Source organism: Crassostrea angulata, chromosome 2 (genome assembly GCF_025612915.1).
Source record: "Crassostrea angulata isolate pt1a10 chromosome 2, ASM2561291v2, whole genome shotgun sequence".
In the NCBI taxonomy this organism is placed as follows: domain Eukaryota; kingdom Metazoa; phylum Mollusca; class Bivalvia; order Ostreida; family Ostreidae; genus Magallana; species Magallana angulata.
The window spans coordinates 65,847,182-65,866,056 of record NC_069112.1 but is presented as its reverse complement, the minus strand read 5'-3'; the positions used below and the strand labels follow the sequence as shown (position 1 = coordinate 65,866,056).

Here is an 18,875-nt window from a genome sequence, read left to right as displayed (position 1 = left end):
TATATATATATATATATATATGTGTGACGCGTCATGAGACTTTGGGTCCAAATGCGGCATTTGCAAAACAAAGAATTGACGTCATAAACATCGCACGTTTTTAACAAGCCGCCGATATTTTACCCCTTATTTTTTCGCCGGAAAAGAAACAAATTGTTAAAATAAAAAATAGTATGCTGTTTCTAGATTTTAGCCATGTGAAATAAAACCATTGCATATCGAGATGTAATTAATGCCTTTTTAGACCGCATTATATTGTTTAAATACAATGAAATGAAAGCGAAAGTAGCTGTTAATGTTATCTCCCTTTTCATAAACGTAACTTCCGCTGTCAATGTAAACTATCTTCTGCTCGTTATTTTGCCCACCGTGAAATGTGTTCGTAATGTCATCATGAGTCAAAGCAGCGTGTTGTCGAGTGCCAGTACGATCCCCCCGTCAATTATAGACCAGGACGACAACGATTTTAACGACGAACTGTCGCATGTGAATGATTTGTTTTTCGGAAATGTGGAATTAAATGTCGGCGCCGAGTGCTCAGCGGTAACTAGTGGTTCTGATGAAAGTGACTGTGATAGTGAAGATGTGTGTAATGATCTGAATAACAACGATGATAATGACTTTGAAATTTCTGATTCTGACAAAAGAGAGGCGCAGTGTGTGCATGATTTTTATGAAAACACTTGTGGATGCAGCAGACTCTATGGTAAGCCATGTAGCTCCATTGTTGACAGAAATGTGCTCAATGATTACAGAAACGTGTGTTTAGAGACAGACAAATCTGAACTAGATATGCTGATAAAGGTGCAGCTCTTCCATCATAGAAATAATTCTTCAGAAACATCTGCCAAGAAACACAAGACAAAGGAAAGAGAAAGGGTGAGACAAGTTTATCATTTTAGTGGAATCCAGGTGTGTAGAGAGACATTTGCTTTCGCCCATGGGATAAGTAGGAAAACCATTGATTCCATTGCTAGATTCCTTGATCAAGATGGGTTTGGTGCTAGAGTTCATGGCAACAAAGGTAAATCCCCTACACATGCCTTAACAATGGAGGATGTGAAGAGAGTCAAACAGTTTCTTCTCAGTTATGCCAACAAATATGGACTTCCCCTACCTGGCAGGCTACCAAATTTCAGAAATGAGAAAACTATTTTACTGCCCTCTGACAAAACCAAAGCAGAAGTTCACCAGGAATATTTGACACTTGCTGATGAGATGTCATTGAGAAAGATATGCTTATCTCAATTCAAAACAGTATGGCTTGAGCAGTGCCCTCATATTTTGATCATGAAGCCTGCCACAGACCTCTGTCACACCTGCCAGTCCTTTTTGTCAACTCTTTCATGCAGCGGCAATTTGAACGAAGATGAAAAAGAGGATATTCTATCAAAATATCAAGAGCATGTTGGACATGTCAAAGAACAGAGGAACCATTACAGGGATCAGTGTGCTGCGGCCAAATCAACATTTGTCCAACTCACCCCAGAGCAAAAAATAAGAGGTATTGCATATTCATTCTAAAGTAGGATCATGCATAATTAAATGTATGTGTAAAATACCTAAATAATATTTGTAAAATATATATTTTTTTACATGATTTAAGAATAAGTTAGTATCATTTTGTATGTATAATAATAAATTAAAAATTTATTTTAACCAAAATATAAGCTAATTACAGTGTTTGATGTGGACGTGTAATGAATTCTTTATTTGAACTTTGCAAGTAAATGAACTCATTTTTTTTTTATATAAATTTGTTATTGAAACACTGCCTGTTTAGTTTTGCAAAAAAATAATTAAGTTTTAATGTTTTGTTTCTTTTTCTTAGGCCAGCCACCCTGCACATTGCAGTCTGAGTGTCATTATAGCTTTGACTATGCACAACAAGTGCATTATCCTCACTATGCACAACAAGTTGGGCCATTGTTTTTTAAAACATCTAGAAAATGTCAATGCTTTGGTATCTGCTGTGAGGGATCAGGTACATGACTATGATTCTTATCAATATCTTTAAATATACACCCTATGAGAATACATAATTATGTACCATAAAATCAAATTTATCTGAAGAGGTCTACTTTTGTGATTTTAATGATTGCAAATTACATAGTGAAATAATTACTTTTATTTTTTATGAATTGAATGTAATGATTATATTTTTAGGCACCCAGATATTTTATCTTGTGGATGAAGCTCAGCACTCAAATAAAGGCGCAAACACTGTGACCAGTATGCTGCATCACCATTTCATGTACCATGGTCTTGGTGAAACAGATGTCAAGCTTCACATGGATAATTGCAGCAGGCAAAACAAGAATAACACAGTCATCGGGTAAATATCTCATAGAAAAGTGTAAATTGAAAAAAAACCTTGCACTTGTTAAGTTTTGTGTAAAATATAAGTTTGGTTTAAGTTGCCATTTAATCTATATGTACTGTATTTGATAATGTCAATGAAACTTATTATAAGGTGCCCCCCCCCCCCCCTCCCCTATTCAACGGTAAGGATCAAATGATTAGCAGATCAGAAATCTTTAACTAATTAGGAAGAAAATTGTCAGTTTGTAGTTTATTAATGCATTAAGTGTCCTCTATAACAAGAATGATTTTGCATGCTAATGATATTTTTTGCAATAGATATGGTATGTGGAGAGTAATGACTGGTCTCCATGAGTCAGTGGAATTTTCAATGATGGAAGCTGGCCACACCAAGTTTAACCCAGATTGGCATTTTGGGTTATGGAATGTTAAATGGAGGCACTCGAATGTTGAAACCTTAGCGGAGATTGCTGCCAGCGTTTTGAAATCCTCCAGGAATGGCCACAATGTCCCGCAGTTGGTGGATGATCCTGTTGCTCCTCTCTTCTTTTATGACTGGGCAACCTTCTTCAAGAGGATCTTTAAACCAATACCCAGTTAAAAGTCATATCATCATTTTAGGTAATTTTATAAATAGATAGACTAAAGTTACACATAATACATATCAGTCTATGATTTGTATCCAATGGTTTGTTTTTTTGTTTTCTATCACCTAGTTTGTGGGTAATTGTAAGAATTGCTTTGAATGTTTCAGAATGGACAAAGATCATCCTGGTATTGTGTTTGTAAGGGAGTACGCAACAAGTCAGGAAGTGGCAGTCAACATCCTCAAACCTGGTGCAGCAGTTGACCCTACTGTTCTTCCATTAGTGATTCCTCCATCAGGGCTTGATGCACAAAGACAGTGGTACCTATTCAATGAAGTTGCTCCCTATTGTGTCAACAAGGAAAGCTGTCCAAAGCCAACCATGCCAAAACCTCTCGTCAAGATAGACTCACCGTCACTGGCCAGGAAATGCAGCAAATGTAAACTGACTGGACACAATAAAACAACATGTAGAATATAAACTAAGTTATATCTATCCATTTAAAATGTGATGATACTTCAATGTTCACTTAAATATTGTATTTGTTCAACTTCTTTTCATATTTCTTCAATATTGATTGATGATTGGATGAATGAATGGAAGGATGAAAATGAAGGAATGAATGAATGATTGATTGAATGCATAAATGATTGTTTTAATTGATTAATTGATTAAAACATGATATTCAATTGTTACAAAGTTTCATATCTTGATTTAGTTTTAAAAGTGGTTTAATTTTTTTAAACACAAATTACTTTTTCCATTGATAATCATTTTACTATGATCAGTTATTTCATAAAATGCTAACGACAATAAATTTTTTTAAGGTACTGCATACTGTACTTAATTTATCTGGTTACAGCTGGTTTAGATGGGTGAATATATGATATTACTAAATTGAAGACTGCTAAACAACAAAGAATGCATTTTAAAGTGTTTTGACATGTAACTTAATATGTGTTACATGTAATCAAACAGATGCAGGATTTATGTAGTAATTGCGCAGTAATGCACATTAAGCAGAAATGCCTACATAGTACAGCAATCTTTGTGACGTCATATCTCAAAAACTAGCTTGTATATGAGAGTAAAATTTCATAATATTAATTTTGGACATATAAGGTGTAAGAATAAGCAAAAATCTCATTTTTGAAAATTTCCTCATTTGGACCCAAAATGTCATGACTGGTCACATATATATATATATATATATATATATATATATATATATATATATATATATATATATATATATACATTTCAATTTCAAACTTAAACGCAAAATGGCGGACTACCAAGAGTATGCGAAGTCTCGCGTTTGCCCATATGATGCAAGGCACATCATAAGGACGGAGAGATTTCAACGTCATCTTAAAAGATTTGAGAGAAGGAATCCTTCTCGAGCCTCTCTATTTAGGGCATGAGAGTACGATTTTACTCACAAAATAAAGAAGAGTGAAGTACGTACTTTCTGTAGGGAGTGTGAGGAATACTTGTCCTCTGTAAAGGCAAAAGATGAGTCTTGCAAGGAGGGGAATACCACCCTCCCCCAGTATAAGGATGTGGAAATTGAGGGGGAAAACTGGGATAAACAATATAATTAATATGGTAAGAGTAGTCATTTTATATATATCAAAAATCAATACTATATTAGTAGATGATAGGTTTAATTTTTCTTATTCCTGTATAGTTTCAGTGTAAGAACTATAAACCACAACTGGAGCTGTTCTGAATATCACCACTAGTCACTTGGTAAAAATTGTACAATCATTTAAAAATTATAGATTTGAAACAGTGGCATCGTTGTTGTTGTTTTTTTCACTAGTAACATGTAGCTGCATGCTTTTTGGTAGACGATTTAGAGTTATCCCCCTTTTAGGTTAAAAAGTTAATAATGTACATGTATGTGTATGAACTCCATTAAAACTTAAAAAAAATAATCCTCCCACGTGAAATGTGGGTGCTGATTCAAGGTTTGAAAGCTTCCACAACATCACCATCGTACAAATGTAAATGTTAAATTAGTAGTAAAAACATGAGTTCATTTTGTGAAATAAAAGAATAGTTCCGCATTCACCCTTTCTACATTGCATGCTCGGATCCAGAAAAAAAATTCTAGGGGGATGGGGGGGGGGGGGGGTGTATTATACTAATTCAAAAGTTCTGTAAAGGTAGCTTATACAGATAATTATATAAAATTGCCTAATTCCCATATAACTTTTATAAAGTCATTTCTATTTTTTTTTATTCATTTGATTTGTATTTTTCTTTATTTCACTTAAAAAATAATTTAATCGGGTTCGATTTTCAAAAAAAAAAGCGATAACCTAAATTGTATTTTCGGGAAAAAGTGACTTCACGGCATTTGTATTTAGAATTAACGTCATCGATTGAATCAGACATTTTTTTTTTTTTTTTTTTTTTTTTTTTTTTGGGGGGGGGGGGGGTTCAACGTGGGGAAATGGAGTAATTTTATAATGTAACCCCCCCCCCCCCCCCATTATTTATAAATAAGAATTTTCCCATTAAATAAACAAATCATTTAAATCTTTTAATAAATATATTAAAGTCAACATAAAAACATACCTTGTTTGTGAAAATCAGCAAAGATAATCATTCAAACATAATATCAACATACGCAATACATCAAACATTTGGCACATATTACGTGAAATATAAAAATAAAAAAAAATATCTTACATGGCACATTTGGCATATATCATGTGAATATAAAAACAAAAAAAACACTTGATCAATCAAAATATCACATATTTTACATAAAAATGATTTTTCATTATCTTAATAAATAGGAGTAGAATCAACAAAACCATATCTTACATCACACATTTAGCAGATATCCTGTGAAATATAAAAAGAAATAAAAAAATCACACCATCAATCAAAATATCACATAATTTACATTAAATGATTTTTCATTATCATATAATTAGGAGTAAAGTCAAAACAAATATACATGTGTATCTTGTTTCTAAAATAAACAATGATTGAGCAAACCAAAAGGTACAAAAAGAGATTCTCGTCATATGACAAATTATCAATTGATGTACATAACAAATCAAAAAAAATTATAGCCCTGTTTCCTATCCCCCCAACCAAAAAAATTGAATCAAGTAGTAACAAGTGAAAAGCTGTCAATGTGACAGCAAACTGGGTTTTCTTTTATGTGAACTGTATCCATAATCCATGTCAACCCGTATCCAGTAAAAAGGATAAGGTGAAAGGGTACCCTATATGCAATATTATGCCAAAAAATGACTTAGTTTAAAAGCTGGTATTTTTTTTATAAATAATCAGAAATCAAAATCCTAGCAATATGCACACTTCTGATAAATATACAATTGATCTGCAAAAGAACAGCTTCCTATCTTAAAAACTGTAGGAGGAGTTATCTGTACAATGAGGGTACCCTATGCAATATTTTGCCAAGAAATAACTTAGTTCTAAAGATGGTATTTTTTTCATAAATAATCAGAAATCAAAATCCTAGCAATATGCATACCTCTGATATATGTACATTTGATCTGCAAAAGAACAGCTTCCTATCTTGAAAACTGTAGGAGGAGTTATCCGTACAATGAGGGTACCCTTTTGGCAGCCGCCCGCCCGCCCGCCATTTTCACCATTTTAATACCCAGATTTTTCCGTTGGAAAACCCGGTTAAAAATAATACCAGTAGTAAATGTTTAAACAATGCACATGTTGTTTGAAATATCAATTTAAATTGCTATATATTAATGGTCTTTGTGAAGAAGAATGTAGCATAGGAAAAAGCTGTGAAGAAAACTTTTGTGCAATTTAAAAGAGTCACATGACATTTTTTACAAATTTAAAACAGGGGAAAAACTTAAAGGGTCTGGATAAATGCAGGTAGAGTCAGGAGACAGGAAACAAGACTATTTTTCATTTTGCCCTATACATCAAAACAAATTCAGAATTCACAAAGTTGTGTTATATTATAGAACTTTATACATATTCATCATAGCCATACAATTTGCGAGGTCTCCTTTGTCTAGGCGGCAATTCTCGTTTTTTAAAAATGTAAGGTTTTGAAAGTACCTTTTTCTGAATTTTGTTTTCTGTTAGCCAAAGACGCTTAATATGTTGATAAATGTCTGTAAAAACATGTTTAAGTGTTTTCTAAAAATCTTTATAAGTTTTTCTAAAAGTTGGCAGAAAACAGTGATTCTCCCAACCAGACCTGTAAAAGATTAAATAAACCAATTTTAACAGTCATGTTCAGTAGATAGTCTTCTTTGATACATCTCCTTGAGCAGGAGACATATATACTGCAAACAATTAAACAGCCAATACTTCCGGAGGAGGGAATGAGGGACAGGACTGAAAGTGAAAAAACAAATCTATAATTCATCCTCCTCATCATGAATAGCGCGAATTCTATCTAGAATTCTTTGAGCTTCAGCAAATTGTTGTTTGATACTAATCTGATTCCTCCTTGCACAAAATACATGTGTGCAGCAGAAAGTTATTACTGACAAAGTAATTAATGAGAATACAAATGAAAATACGGAAATAAAGTAGAAAGATAACATGTAAAACAGAATGCATGAATTGATATGGTTTAATAATTAATGTGAACATAATATTTCAAACTTTGATTTTAAAGCCTTAAAATGAAATCCAATGATATAATACTAATGTCTTACTAACTAGGATGGCGAGTGTCATTGTCTGTTTCATTGGGATTGCTTGTTGTGGGATGCATCTATAAAATTGCTAGTGTGCTCATTGGAGAATTTTAATTCACTTAAGATCTTTACTCATATGTCCGAAAATCTAAAGTTTAAAAAACGAGTTAATAAAATCAGTTAATTACTTAATTAGTGTACTTACTTCTTAGCTTTAGGACAACATAGCACTTGGAGAAGTGATTTTGAGGGAAGTCATTTTTTCAAACAAAAAACAAATTACATATAACTTATATTAAACAACAATAAAAATAAATAAAATATAAGCATAGATTTTGAACTGTCGTGAATAGTTTTGGTGGGTGGTACAGATTGGTACAAATATGGAATGAGGTTATTGTATCACAGTCTAAAATCTTAATTTTCGTTGGAAATTGACAACACTCTTCAATAAAATAAAAGTGATAGTAGGTTAAGGAAAAAACGCAACAGAAGCGACCGAAAAAGACCCAAAACCCAGATCTAAGTGAAGCCTTTGCGAATCTGAATACTCAAAGTTGACATGACATATCACGCAAGTACCATCTCAAGATCAAACATTGAAAATTGACACTTAAAAATAAACAAAACACACAGGTATACACTTTTATGTTTTTCTTAATTGTTATTATTTAGCACAAAAAAGATGGATAGCTGAGAGCAGCCGATAGCTGGATGCAGAGAGAGAAAGAGAGAGAATGATGAAAGTTTTTATCTTCTTAGCCAGTCCACTTTTGACTTTTTCTTCAGCCTGCCGCTTTACTTTTTCAATTAACAATTCAACATCTTCTCCCTCGATAGCTTCACCTTCGATCTCCGCGACAATGTTCGCTGTTATTTTCAATTCTCTAAGGTACATTGTCTCTTGCCCTGTCGCATATATTCTGCCGGTACATACCGCCGGTTGATGTTTATATCTATAAAACATTAAATATATAAGATGAATAAAAATAACCTGAATCCACAACCCTCGATAACAACCCCAGGAGCCAATCCTGTTTTAACATTTATTTCAATGTAACCATAAATAAAGAAAGGGATCGAAATCCGACCCAGATAAAGAACTACCAGCTCGCTTCAAAAGCCTAAAAAATAAATACATTTTTTTAACACTCGCAATATGCATGTATTTTTGAGAAAAGTAATGTCTGAGATACTATAATGCCAAATTTCAAGTTGATGGGTCTTAAAATAGCGGAAATATAGGTCATTATTCTCTAGAAATCGCCAGTTTATTTTGGCTCGGACATTTACGGGTCCAGGGCTCCCGATGGGATTTTGCCTGTGACAACAGCATTATTGCAACAAGTCGAGAAACAATCACTCTAATCTGTTAAAATATTAAATTAAACGCACGCTACACGGTGGGGTTTTACTTTTGACAAGAAGGAACAGATTGTAGTCTATTCAAAAGACATAGGAAGTAATGCATTATATATTTAAATATATTCATTATTCAATATATATATGACACTGTAGTAGAAAACCATTTGACCAGAAAGAATGCGGAATGTGTAGAGAGCCATGTTACGATGATGATGGGACTAAAGCGAGTTCGTTTCTCAACCTTGTGCACCAAGACCGAATTGGCTGTACTACATGTACGATACATAACGCTTTAATAGCTTATAAGTTCAGGGTTTTTTAGCTCAAGTGAGCTATTCTGATCACATTTTGTCCGTCGTCCGTCTGTCCGTCCGTCTGTCCGTCTGTAAACTTTTTACATTTTGAACTTCTCTAAAACCGCTTATCCATTTTCAACCAAAGAACTATATATGATAAGAGTTGAATTTGGCCCCCATAATTCACCATTTTTTAAAGTGTTTCGGGTACAGTAAAATGTTATGTTATAATATAGAAGAGTTGATGTAAAATATATTTTTCACATATTTGTTTGATTTATTTGCACTCACTTGCAGTATATGACGTCAGAAGTGACGCTTTTTCTATAATTCAATCAAAATTAGTCGAAAATTGACATTTTTCTTATCATTTTACGAATTGGAAATATAGAGCGCATGCTTGAACCAGGACAAATTTTTTGTCACTTATTAGACTTGGCTAGACACATCTATGATTAAAATATTTTGTTGGTTCAAGCATGCGCTCTATGTTTCCTGAAAGAAAAACTGCTTGAAAACAAGTTTTTTATGCTAAAATGCAAAAATGGCGGGAAAAGGTTGTCTTTACAATGCCGTATTTCTAAATTGTGGGTACTTGAATCAAAATGAACATTAAGTTTAAACATCACATATATATCTGTACAAAGAAAACAAAGAATTACAGTAAAATAATGACATTCCTTTTAGGGGGCCATTTTAGGTCCATACCATATATAGTCCTTTGGCACAAAGCATCCTTATGGGAGGGCAAATATAAATTGCAGAAATAAAAGTCCGATCTGTATTCAAAGCGGAGAAAACCTTGAAACTGTAGAAAAAGGGGTGTGCATTTTTAAAAATCTTCTATTCAAGAACTAATTAGTTCAATTCAACGTAGTTAAGCATAAATTATCCTTATGGGAAGGAAAATATCAATTGCAAAAATTAAGTGCTAATTCTGATTCAAATCTGAGTTATTACGTTATTACGAAAATAATAATAAAAGCGTGTTTCAATCAGTTTAATAGGTTCGGGCTACGGTATACGGTAAAATGGGTAGGCAAAACTTGGCCTGAGCAAAACAAAAGATTGGCAGGTATTTCGGGATATTTGATGGATCAATATATTTGTATTCGCTGTAAATATTGCTGCAAAATAATGCGTATTTGTAATTGACGATTGCCGATCTGCCCCGGCTTTTATTTTGTCACGGCCCGGGTTTGCATACCCATTTTACCAAGACTCGTATTCCATACTTCTAAAACGAGGTTCTTTGTTTAAAGCAGCCATGACATTATACGAAAAAGGGTCGATCTGACTATGATGAATTTGCTTGCTATGCAACAGTTCGCGTATGAAGGGAAATTTTTGAAACATGCAAAATATACTGGTGCCGATTTTGTGAAGTATATTAAGGCTAAATATTTCAATGCGTTGACAGTTTTCACACATGACGTTGGTGTTAGCTTGTTCTGATTTTCGTTTCGTTTTGTCGATGGCCGACACGAGTTCACACAACAGTTCCTGTTTCCGGTAGTTGACTCCCCGACATAGCTTGGGTCTGTGTCTACATTCCCGGACACACTGCTGTTGTCCAATGATCTCCAACAACCGGACAACGGGACCACGATACCTCTCACCGGGAACAACCGCAGATGTCCCTCCCTCGTACAATGATACAACACACAGCAGTACTATTGTAAATGTCACTTCATTCAAATATTTACCAATCAGAAGGTGAACCATTCTGTGCTTGTTTCAGATATTAGTATAAAACTGAATGATTGTTTTTAGGTTTTGTTTTTGCTTTGCTTAAACAATTACACTTTGTATTATATACCACCAGCCTAATACGTTTATCCTTTTCGCAGCAAAAAATATAAATTAGAATTGAATGAATTTCTATCAAAGAACTCTCCTTGAAAAGCTTTTAACGAAATTAATAATATATATTAAAAGATTCTCTAGAAAAGCTGTCTTTGAACAATGGAATCGACAAAAAACCCAGTTCAATGAACGATTATGTCGTACACAGTATGTGATATTTTTTTCAAGTCACTTTGTTCTTAATGATATTTCTACATCATTTACTATCAATTTCACTTATAGCTGTTCTTTAAACTTCTGAATTAAAAATCTGTTGGTATTTCCGATAATTATAAGACATCGTTGCCATTTCTGTTTAATCATTGTTCCCTTCTGTTAATTCACTGTATATCTACTGTACAGAGGCAATGTACTCTACTGGACAGCAGTGTACCTACCAACTGACCAGCACTGTACCCCACTGTACGAGATTCTAACAAACATTGCATTCTTCTGTCACCTACTGCAACAATTATTTTTTTATAATTTGTAAAAAACATAGGTTATCATAGATTACTAAGCTCACCGAAAAGGAGCATCACCCTTATGAGACATCACCTTCATAAGACCACCTTTATCATTTTATATAAAAATCATACTTTATGATCTTGGATATTCATGGATTCTGTTTTGACAAAATATCATATATCATCTGATAATTTTTTTTATGATAATCATATGTTCATATGTTAATCAATACAATGATATAAAATTAAATATTGCATCATGTCATATTTATAATATATATCATATAATACAATTAAATACCGTAATAAACAATGATGAGATATGATATTGTAACATATGATATGACATTGTATTGTGTTATACCTTATTGTATTTGATCACATAATACAATATCATAAAATATAATACAATATAGTATTATATTACAATATCATATTACATAATACATCATAACAATGAAACATGATATTATATTGTATAATATAGTATGATATTGTATTGTATGACACTGAAACATATTTAATACATAATATGATATATATATGATAAAATATAATATAATTTGATTCCAACATTGTATCTTATTAAATGATATAATTTTATGTGATATCTTATATCTTATTAAATGATACAATTTTATGTGATAAAGTAAAATATTATAAAATACATTATTATATTATACATATTGTATCATATAACACAATAATAAATATTAAAATATCATATAATACAATTTCATGTGATATGATAATATATCATATAAACCAATATCATATCAAACAATATTGTATGATACAATATTATATTATATAACAATATCATATAATAAAATTTCATATGATATAATTCTATATTAAAGAAACCAATATCATATTATACAATATTGTATGATACAATATTATAGAATACACATTCTATGATACAATATAATATTTTGCAATATCTAATGTAATTGTATCATGTGATAAAATAATAAATTAAAAATACAATATAATATTATACAATATTGTATTATAATATACAATACTATACATCACAATATCATATCATAAAATTTCTATAAAATTGATACAATATCATATCGTATCGTATAACTTTTTAAAATATAACATATGATATCATTTTGTATCATATCAAACAATATTGTGTTTCATATCATACAATACTATATCATAGGAATCATGTTATATCATTTATCAACAAACACATCTATCTATCGAGCAGGTTTGAGTGAGGTAGGAGATTTCTTTAGCATCCTTGATAATGTAGATCAGGCTTTGCATCTGAAGCAACCTCTGCGTTTAATTTATAATCAAATTAAATCAACTATGCAAGCTATCATCTATAAAACATGTGACCTGTTCCAAAAAACTAAACCTCATCCAGCATCCGAAACCTATGGCTCAGATTCAGCATTCAAGCCCATCAGGTGCATTGGTATCATAAGACGCATCATCCATGCAAGTTTGGTGAAGTTTGGACCAGTAAAAACTAAGATATCATCATTAAAGCGCACTAGCAATTAAAACCTTAACTTCCTCAACCTATGGCTCAGATTCAGCATCCATGCCTGTCAGATGCATCTGTATCATAAGACACACCATCCATTCAAGTTTGGTGAAGTTAGGACCTGTAATATTTAAGATTTATTTTTTAGCATCCTTGATAATGGAAATCAAGCTCTGCATCTGAAGCTACCTCTGCGATTCATTCATATTACAGTTAAATCAATATGCAAGTTTGAAATAGTACTATCATCTATTAAACATGTGACCTGTTCCAAAAAACTTAACTTTATCCAGCATCCGAAACCTATAGCTCAGACTCAGCATTCAAGCCTGTCAAGTGCATCAGTATCATAAGACGCACCATCCATGGAAGTCTGGTGAAGTAAGGACAAGTAATAAGATATCATCATCAGAGGGCACCTGTTTCAAAAACTTTATTTAACCAGCTCTTAAAGCCTTAACCTTCTCCAGCATCTGCAACCTATGGCTCAGATTCAGCATTCAAGCCTGTCAGGTGCATCAGTATCATAAGACGCACCATCCATGGAAGTCTGGTGAAGTAAGGACAAGTAATAACTAAGATATAATCAACAGAGGGCACCTGCAACAAAAACTTTAACCAGCCCTAAAAACCTTAACCTCTTCCAGCATCCGAAACCTATGGCTCAGATTCAGCATTCAAGCTTGTCAGGTGCATCATTATCATAAGATGCATCATCCATACAAGTTTGGTGAAGTTAGGACCAGTAGTAACTTAGATATTGCTATCAATAAGCACCTGCAACAAAAACTTTAAACTGCTCCAAAAACCTTAACCTCCTCCAGCATCCGAAACATATAGCTCAGATTCAGCACTCAAGCCTGTTTTGTGCATCAGTATCATAAGACACACCATCCATGCAAGTTTGGTGAAGTAAGGACCAGCAGTAACTAAGATATTGCTATCAAAGGGCACCTGCAACAAAAACTTTAACCTGGTCTAACAACCTTAACCTCCTCCAGCATCTGAAATTCAGGACCCAGATACAGCATCCAAGTCTTTCAAGTCCATAAATGGTCCAGATACATCATCCATGCAAGTTTGGTGAAGATAGGACAAGTAATAGCTTAGATACAGGACCTGCAACAAAAACTTTAACCAGGTCCGGACGCCGACGCCACCGCCGACGCCGAGGGTATAGCATAAGTTACCCTTGACTTCGTCTCGGTGAGCTAAAAAAAGTAACTGAAATTTTGTTATTTCCAAAGTCCATAGTTGATACAAAAACCTGGATTTTTATATTTTGTTTTTTGCATTCCCCATTATTACTTACAAGAAAGAACAGGCTTATAATTTTATTTTTATTTTTTTTGCGAAATAATTATTACATACGCATATTTAGAATTTTTTTCTCGGGGAAGTGTTAATACCTATTTCCGATATAAGTAAAACATATGTATGTAAATTGCAGAAATTTGAAGTTTTTTGTACTAATAAGTCAATCCAGTAATATTAATATTTCTTTTTTAACAATGAAAAAAATATTATAACATGATTTTTAGCTGGGCTGTGCTGAAATCAGAGTCCTGGCTGTAGGCAGGCAAATCGCCAATGTTACTATAAATAGCTCAACTTCAAAAGTAAACAAAAAACCAAACAGCGTCAAAATTAAAGCTTCCGCTATACCAAATAGTTACACAAAGAGCCACGTTTTGTCAAAAGTGTTGGCATTTTCTTCCTTTTTTTAATTTCCAGAGAATGGTCTATTTTTTTTTAGTTTTCTTATTAATAACGTGTTTTAAAAACAAGACTATGCATTTTGGACACATCCAATGCGCAAAAATGTTCATGAACTACTTTGCTGCGCGTTGAAGACGTTAACTCTATTAAATATATAACGCTTGTTGCAATATTCAAGGCAGCATCTGTTAAACTTTTTTCGACTAAAAATTTGTGTTTATCAAATTTGGTCGCTCTCTGACGCACTGACGCTTTGCTGACATTGAGAGAGAGAGAGAGAGAGAGAGAGAGAGAGAGAGAGAGAGATTTTCAGTCTTTACTACACAAAATGCATAAAGACACACCATTAGAGCCTGGCTTTCAGTACTTTGATTAAAATAGAAATTGAAGATAACCGTTCACTCCCGACTTCGAACTTATGTTGTGAATTTTTATCATATTTTCGTGTTTAGTTCTATTGGTTCAAAATCATCTAACTATCAAATAGTTGACAATATTTGATCTTCACATTTATCGGCGAATAGTCATGTCATGTTACTTATATTTCATGATCGACTCGCAAACTGTTATCATCAAGTCACTTTTTCAGTAACGACTGGTAGTAGCTTACCAAATGCAGTACACATTAGAGTGTAAGTGCAACTGCCATACAAATCACAATTTCTTTTAATTTTCACCAAGTGACCCTGTAAAAACGTTACCAAGCAGCCAAGGACAATGTCGGGGAAAATGGAAAAAAATCATATATCAATTGTTGTATCATTATACAAAGTGTAATGTAACATTTTAAACATGCATTTATTTATTGAAACCGCACATGCCATAACCGACTTTATGGTTTGAACATATTTTATTGTATAAACATATACAAATGGTTCGAACACAAGTTCTTACAACTTACGAGGTTCTTACCAAGTATAACAATTTACAACTGTATAGTAGTTTACAATGGAAAGTACATAGAAATGGATATTACTAATATAGTTAAGTTATTGAACAAACGTACATGTATAAAAAGTTCTGTTGAATTTGGTTTAGGCAGTAAAATTGAAGTTACACGAATCTGCCACAATCTCTTATAAATCTCTGAACAGCTAAAAAAATATGTTGGTTTAAATTGACACTCAGATATTCGTCTCCCCACAAATGTAAAACCGACTTTATGTGTATACTACCTGTGTGATACACCCTCGTGCAGGTATGTTAAGGCTTCCTACAGCGATGTAAAGAAAATCATTTGTCTGTTCTTCATACAATACGACGGTATACTTAACTTTGACAAAACAATCTGTATTTCATTCCATAGTACTCAGGGGATGTATCGTAACGTTGATATTGAAACATTAATTAAAACTACGTCTTTCCTTTACATAGATGTTGCCGTTATTCGTAATGTAGACTATAGATATCATTCATTTTGGTGGTAAGTATCAAAATGTCGACAGATTATATGATTTCAGTATATGAATATAAGTATGTTTACAAGGTATTGATTTTAAAAAAACTGTTTTCTTACTGATCAAATAAAGTATCTAGCATTGCTGGGAATATATCATCAGTGTGAGGATTGTAGCTTCTACAGTTATTTCTACCTGTAAAAATAGGCTGTTTTTTATTGACTCAACTGTTATAAAACAGGATAAAACCCAATCCGTTCTGATTAGGTATTTTTAATAAGAGAAACTCAATATAAAAGTTCATAAAAACCATGCATGCAGTGTTATAGATATATCACATATAGTTTAATGTGCAACTCCAAGAAGTATCAGTAAGATCTCTCACATATATATAAGGAGTAAACCTGAAAGGATGGGAACGCGCAAAGATTTAGCATTATACGGTATCGTTTAAGACAAGAATTTATCTATGATATTAATTAGACGGAGAATCCAAACACGTCAACTTCACATAGAGTGAGGGCCTCAGTTGTCTTGGAGATCTTTACGAATCTTTTCCGTGGTAATGTCGTACAATCGATGACGACCAGCTGTGACGCGGTACCGGGACCAGCAAAAAAACCACAAGGAGTGTTCACATCAAATTCGATCAGCCCTACAGTGACGGTTACCTCCCGAAGTCGGTCTGATACATTTAAACAAAAATAAAAACAGATAAAAAACTAACAGAAACATTAAAAGAACTATGATGTTCAGAGTAAAAGTTGGTTATTCATTATATTACTCAAATGCATGTTGTATTTCTTAGAAAATTAATTACTTCACAACAGAAACATTTGCAGCCAAGTAATACTTAAATACTATAAAATTATACTTGCAAAAAAAAATTTAAAAAACAGAATGGCAAATAAAACGTTTTTTCTCCGTATATCATCGATTTTATATAAGTTTTTGGCATTTACAGCAAAGTAACGTGGACTGTGTCATGCCCATCTTTATATTATTATTTAGCAATGACGTTTCTCTATAAACCTACCCGATAACGTCAGTTTGGACACTTACCTCCTCCTGCGTCTATTCCTCTGTTGAGTATTCTGACAGATGTGATGGTATACACAGTCAGTAGATCCACCCTCCACCAAGGATTGGTGTCGCCACCCCCTGTGTCTTGTACACTGTTCTTGGAGAAGGTATGTAGCTCTGTTACCATCTGCTGCCAACTCAGCTCCATAGGTATGAAACATTGAAGATTGTTCGGTAGGTTTACCCAATGCAAGTGCCTAGAGAACTGTCAACAATATTTGGTGATAGTGTTAATAAAATGCAAAGTAATACCGTTTATACCAAAACAAAGAAAAATTACTTGAAATAACTGTTCATTAAAATGTACTTTCATTCAATGTCTGCAATGCCAAATTGAGTTTCTGTTAGAAATTTCAAGAACTTTATTTCATAATAAAATGCTGTCTCTATTATTTATGTCGAAACTAATTCGACTATTATTAATTGAAAATTTAGCTACTTTCCATTATAAACAGCTAATACTGAAATATCATGCGATTAATCTCCAACCGACTTTCGCAGCAAACATAAAAAAAGTAGTTTCCTCATGGTCTGAGTTGTCGAATTCTTTTATATTATTATTAATTTTTTTGTCATGAGTAAAGTCTGTTCTGCACAAAATATGATTTAAATGATATTGATGTTATTTGGCATTGTTCATGGTTTAAGCTGATACAAAAATATACCTATAGAAAAACAGAGAACATTCCATCTAATTTCCTTATTCGTTTTCTTCAAGACTAATTTGGCAGTACTGAAACAAAGGCAAAATGTATGTGGTAGTCAAAATATTTTGCATGATTTCTGTTGATTCGTTTTTAATTTTTTTGTACGACAATTATATGACACACAATTTAAACATATTGAAAAAAGCTTTAAAATCACACCAGTTGTCATAGAGATTTATTGCAAGCAGAATAACATGAGTATAAAGAAGTTAAGGACAATTAATATTTTAGTATTATCATTCTTTGTTACTTGTAGCTCAAAACAATGACGCTTTTAATTTGTTAAGCTACAATGTCATTTGTGAGTAAGCATTAAATGGTAAAAGGAATATTCGATAAATAAACAGTAAGTTGTGTCGTTTCTGTTAAAGTCTCGTCATTATACATTTTCTGTGGTTGAACAAAGGCTTTTAGTAGTAAATGCTTTTAAATATCATACATAAAACATAGAAATAAGTGAGGCTGAAAAACAATTTGTTTTAGAAATTAATCAATACAACTGTTGTTTACATTATTTTTGTAAATACTTCATGATATCCCCAGCAAGCGTGGAAATATATATTTCACACATTAATATTTTTTATTACTGTTTTTTTTTTCATTTTTGTATATTTTACGGGATATCCTGAATACATTATTATGACGAAAGTATTAGTTTAATCGTTAAAAGTATATAGAAACAATCAATATTCCACGTGATTCAAATTAATACACACCTCCGGTTTTGTCTTTTATCTTCTCAACTTCGTATCTGTTTTGTCTCGCTGTAAATGAAATGGTTCTTTGGGTAGTTGGATGTATCAAATAACTCTTTATTTTGAGCCATGTCCTGATACAAATCTTCCGTTTGAAACTTGTAAAACAAGCAAAGTTGCCCTGTCACTATACTGTTTCCTGACATAGTTATCCA

General features: G+C 32.7%; 2 protein-coding genes across 2 annotated transcripts; one reads left to right on the top strand and one right to left on the bottom strand.

The window, feature by feature from the left end:
* The first annotated feature begins 148 nt into the window (after positions 1-148).
* LOC128172643 (uncharacterized) lies at positions 149-3,698 on the top strand. The gene is made up of 4 exons (XM_052838418.1): positions 149-1,504; positions 2,167-2,335; positions 2,641-2,943; positions 3,077-3,698. The coding sequence occupies exons 1-3, from the start codon at positions 274-276 to the stop codon at positions 2,921-2,923; spliced, it is 1,683 nt and encodes a 560-aa protein (XP_052694378.1). The 5' UTR covers positions 149-273; the 3' UTR covers positions 2,924-2,943; positions 3,077-3,698.
* A 12,699-nt stretch (positions 3,699-16,397) lies between these two features.
* On the bottom strand, positions 16,398-17,406 carry LOC128172784 (fucolectin-like). The gene is made up of 2 exons (XM_052838531.1): positions 17,238-17,406; positions 16,398-16,860 (listed from the first exon to the last, which is right to left on the bottom strand). Exons 1-2 carry the CDS (start codon positions 17,404-17,406, stop codon positions 16,655-16,657), a joined length of 375 nt encoding a protein of 124 aa, XP_052694491.1. The 3' UTR covers positions 16,398-16,654.
* Between the last annotated feature and the right edge of the window lie 1,469 nt (positions 17,407-18,875).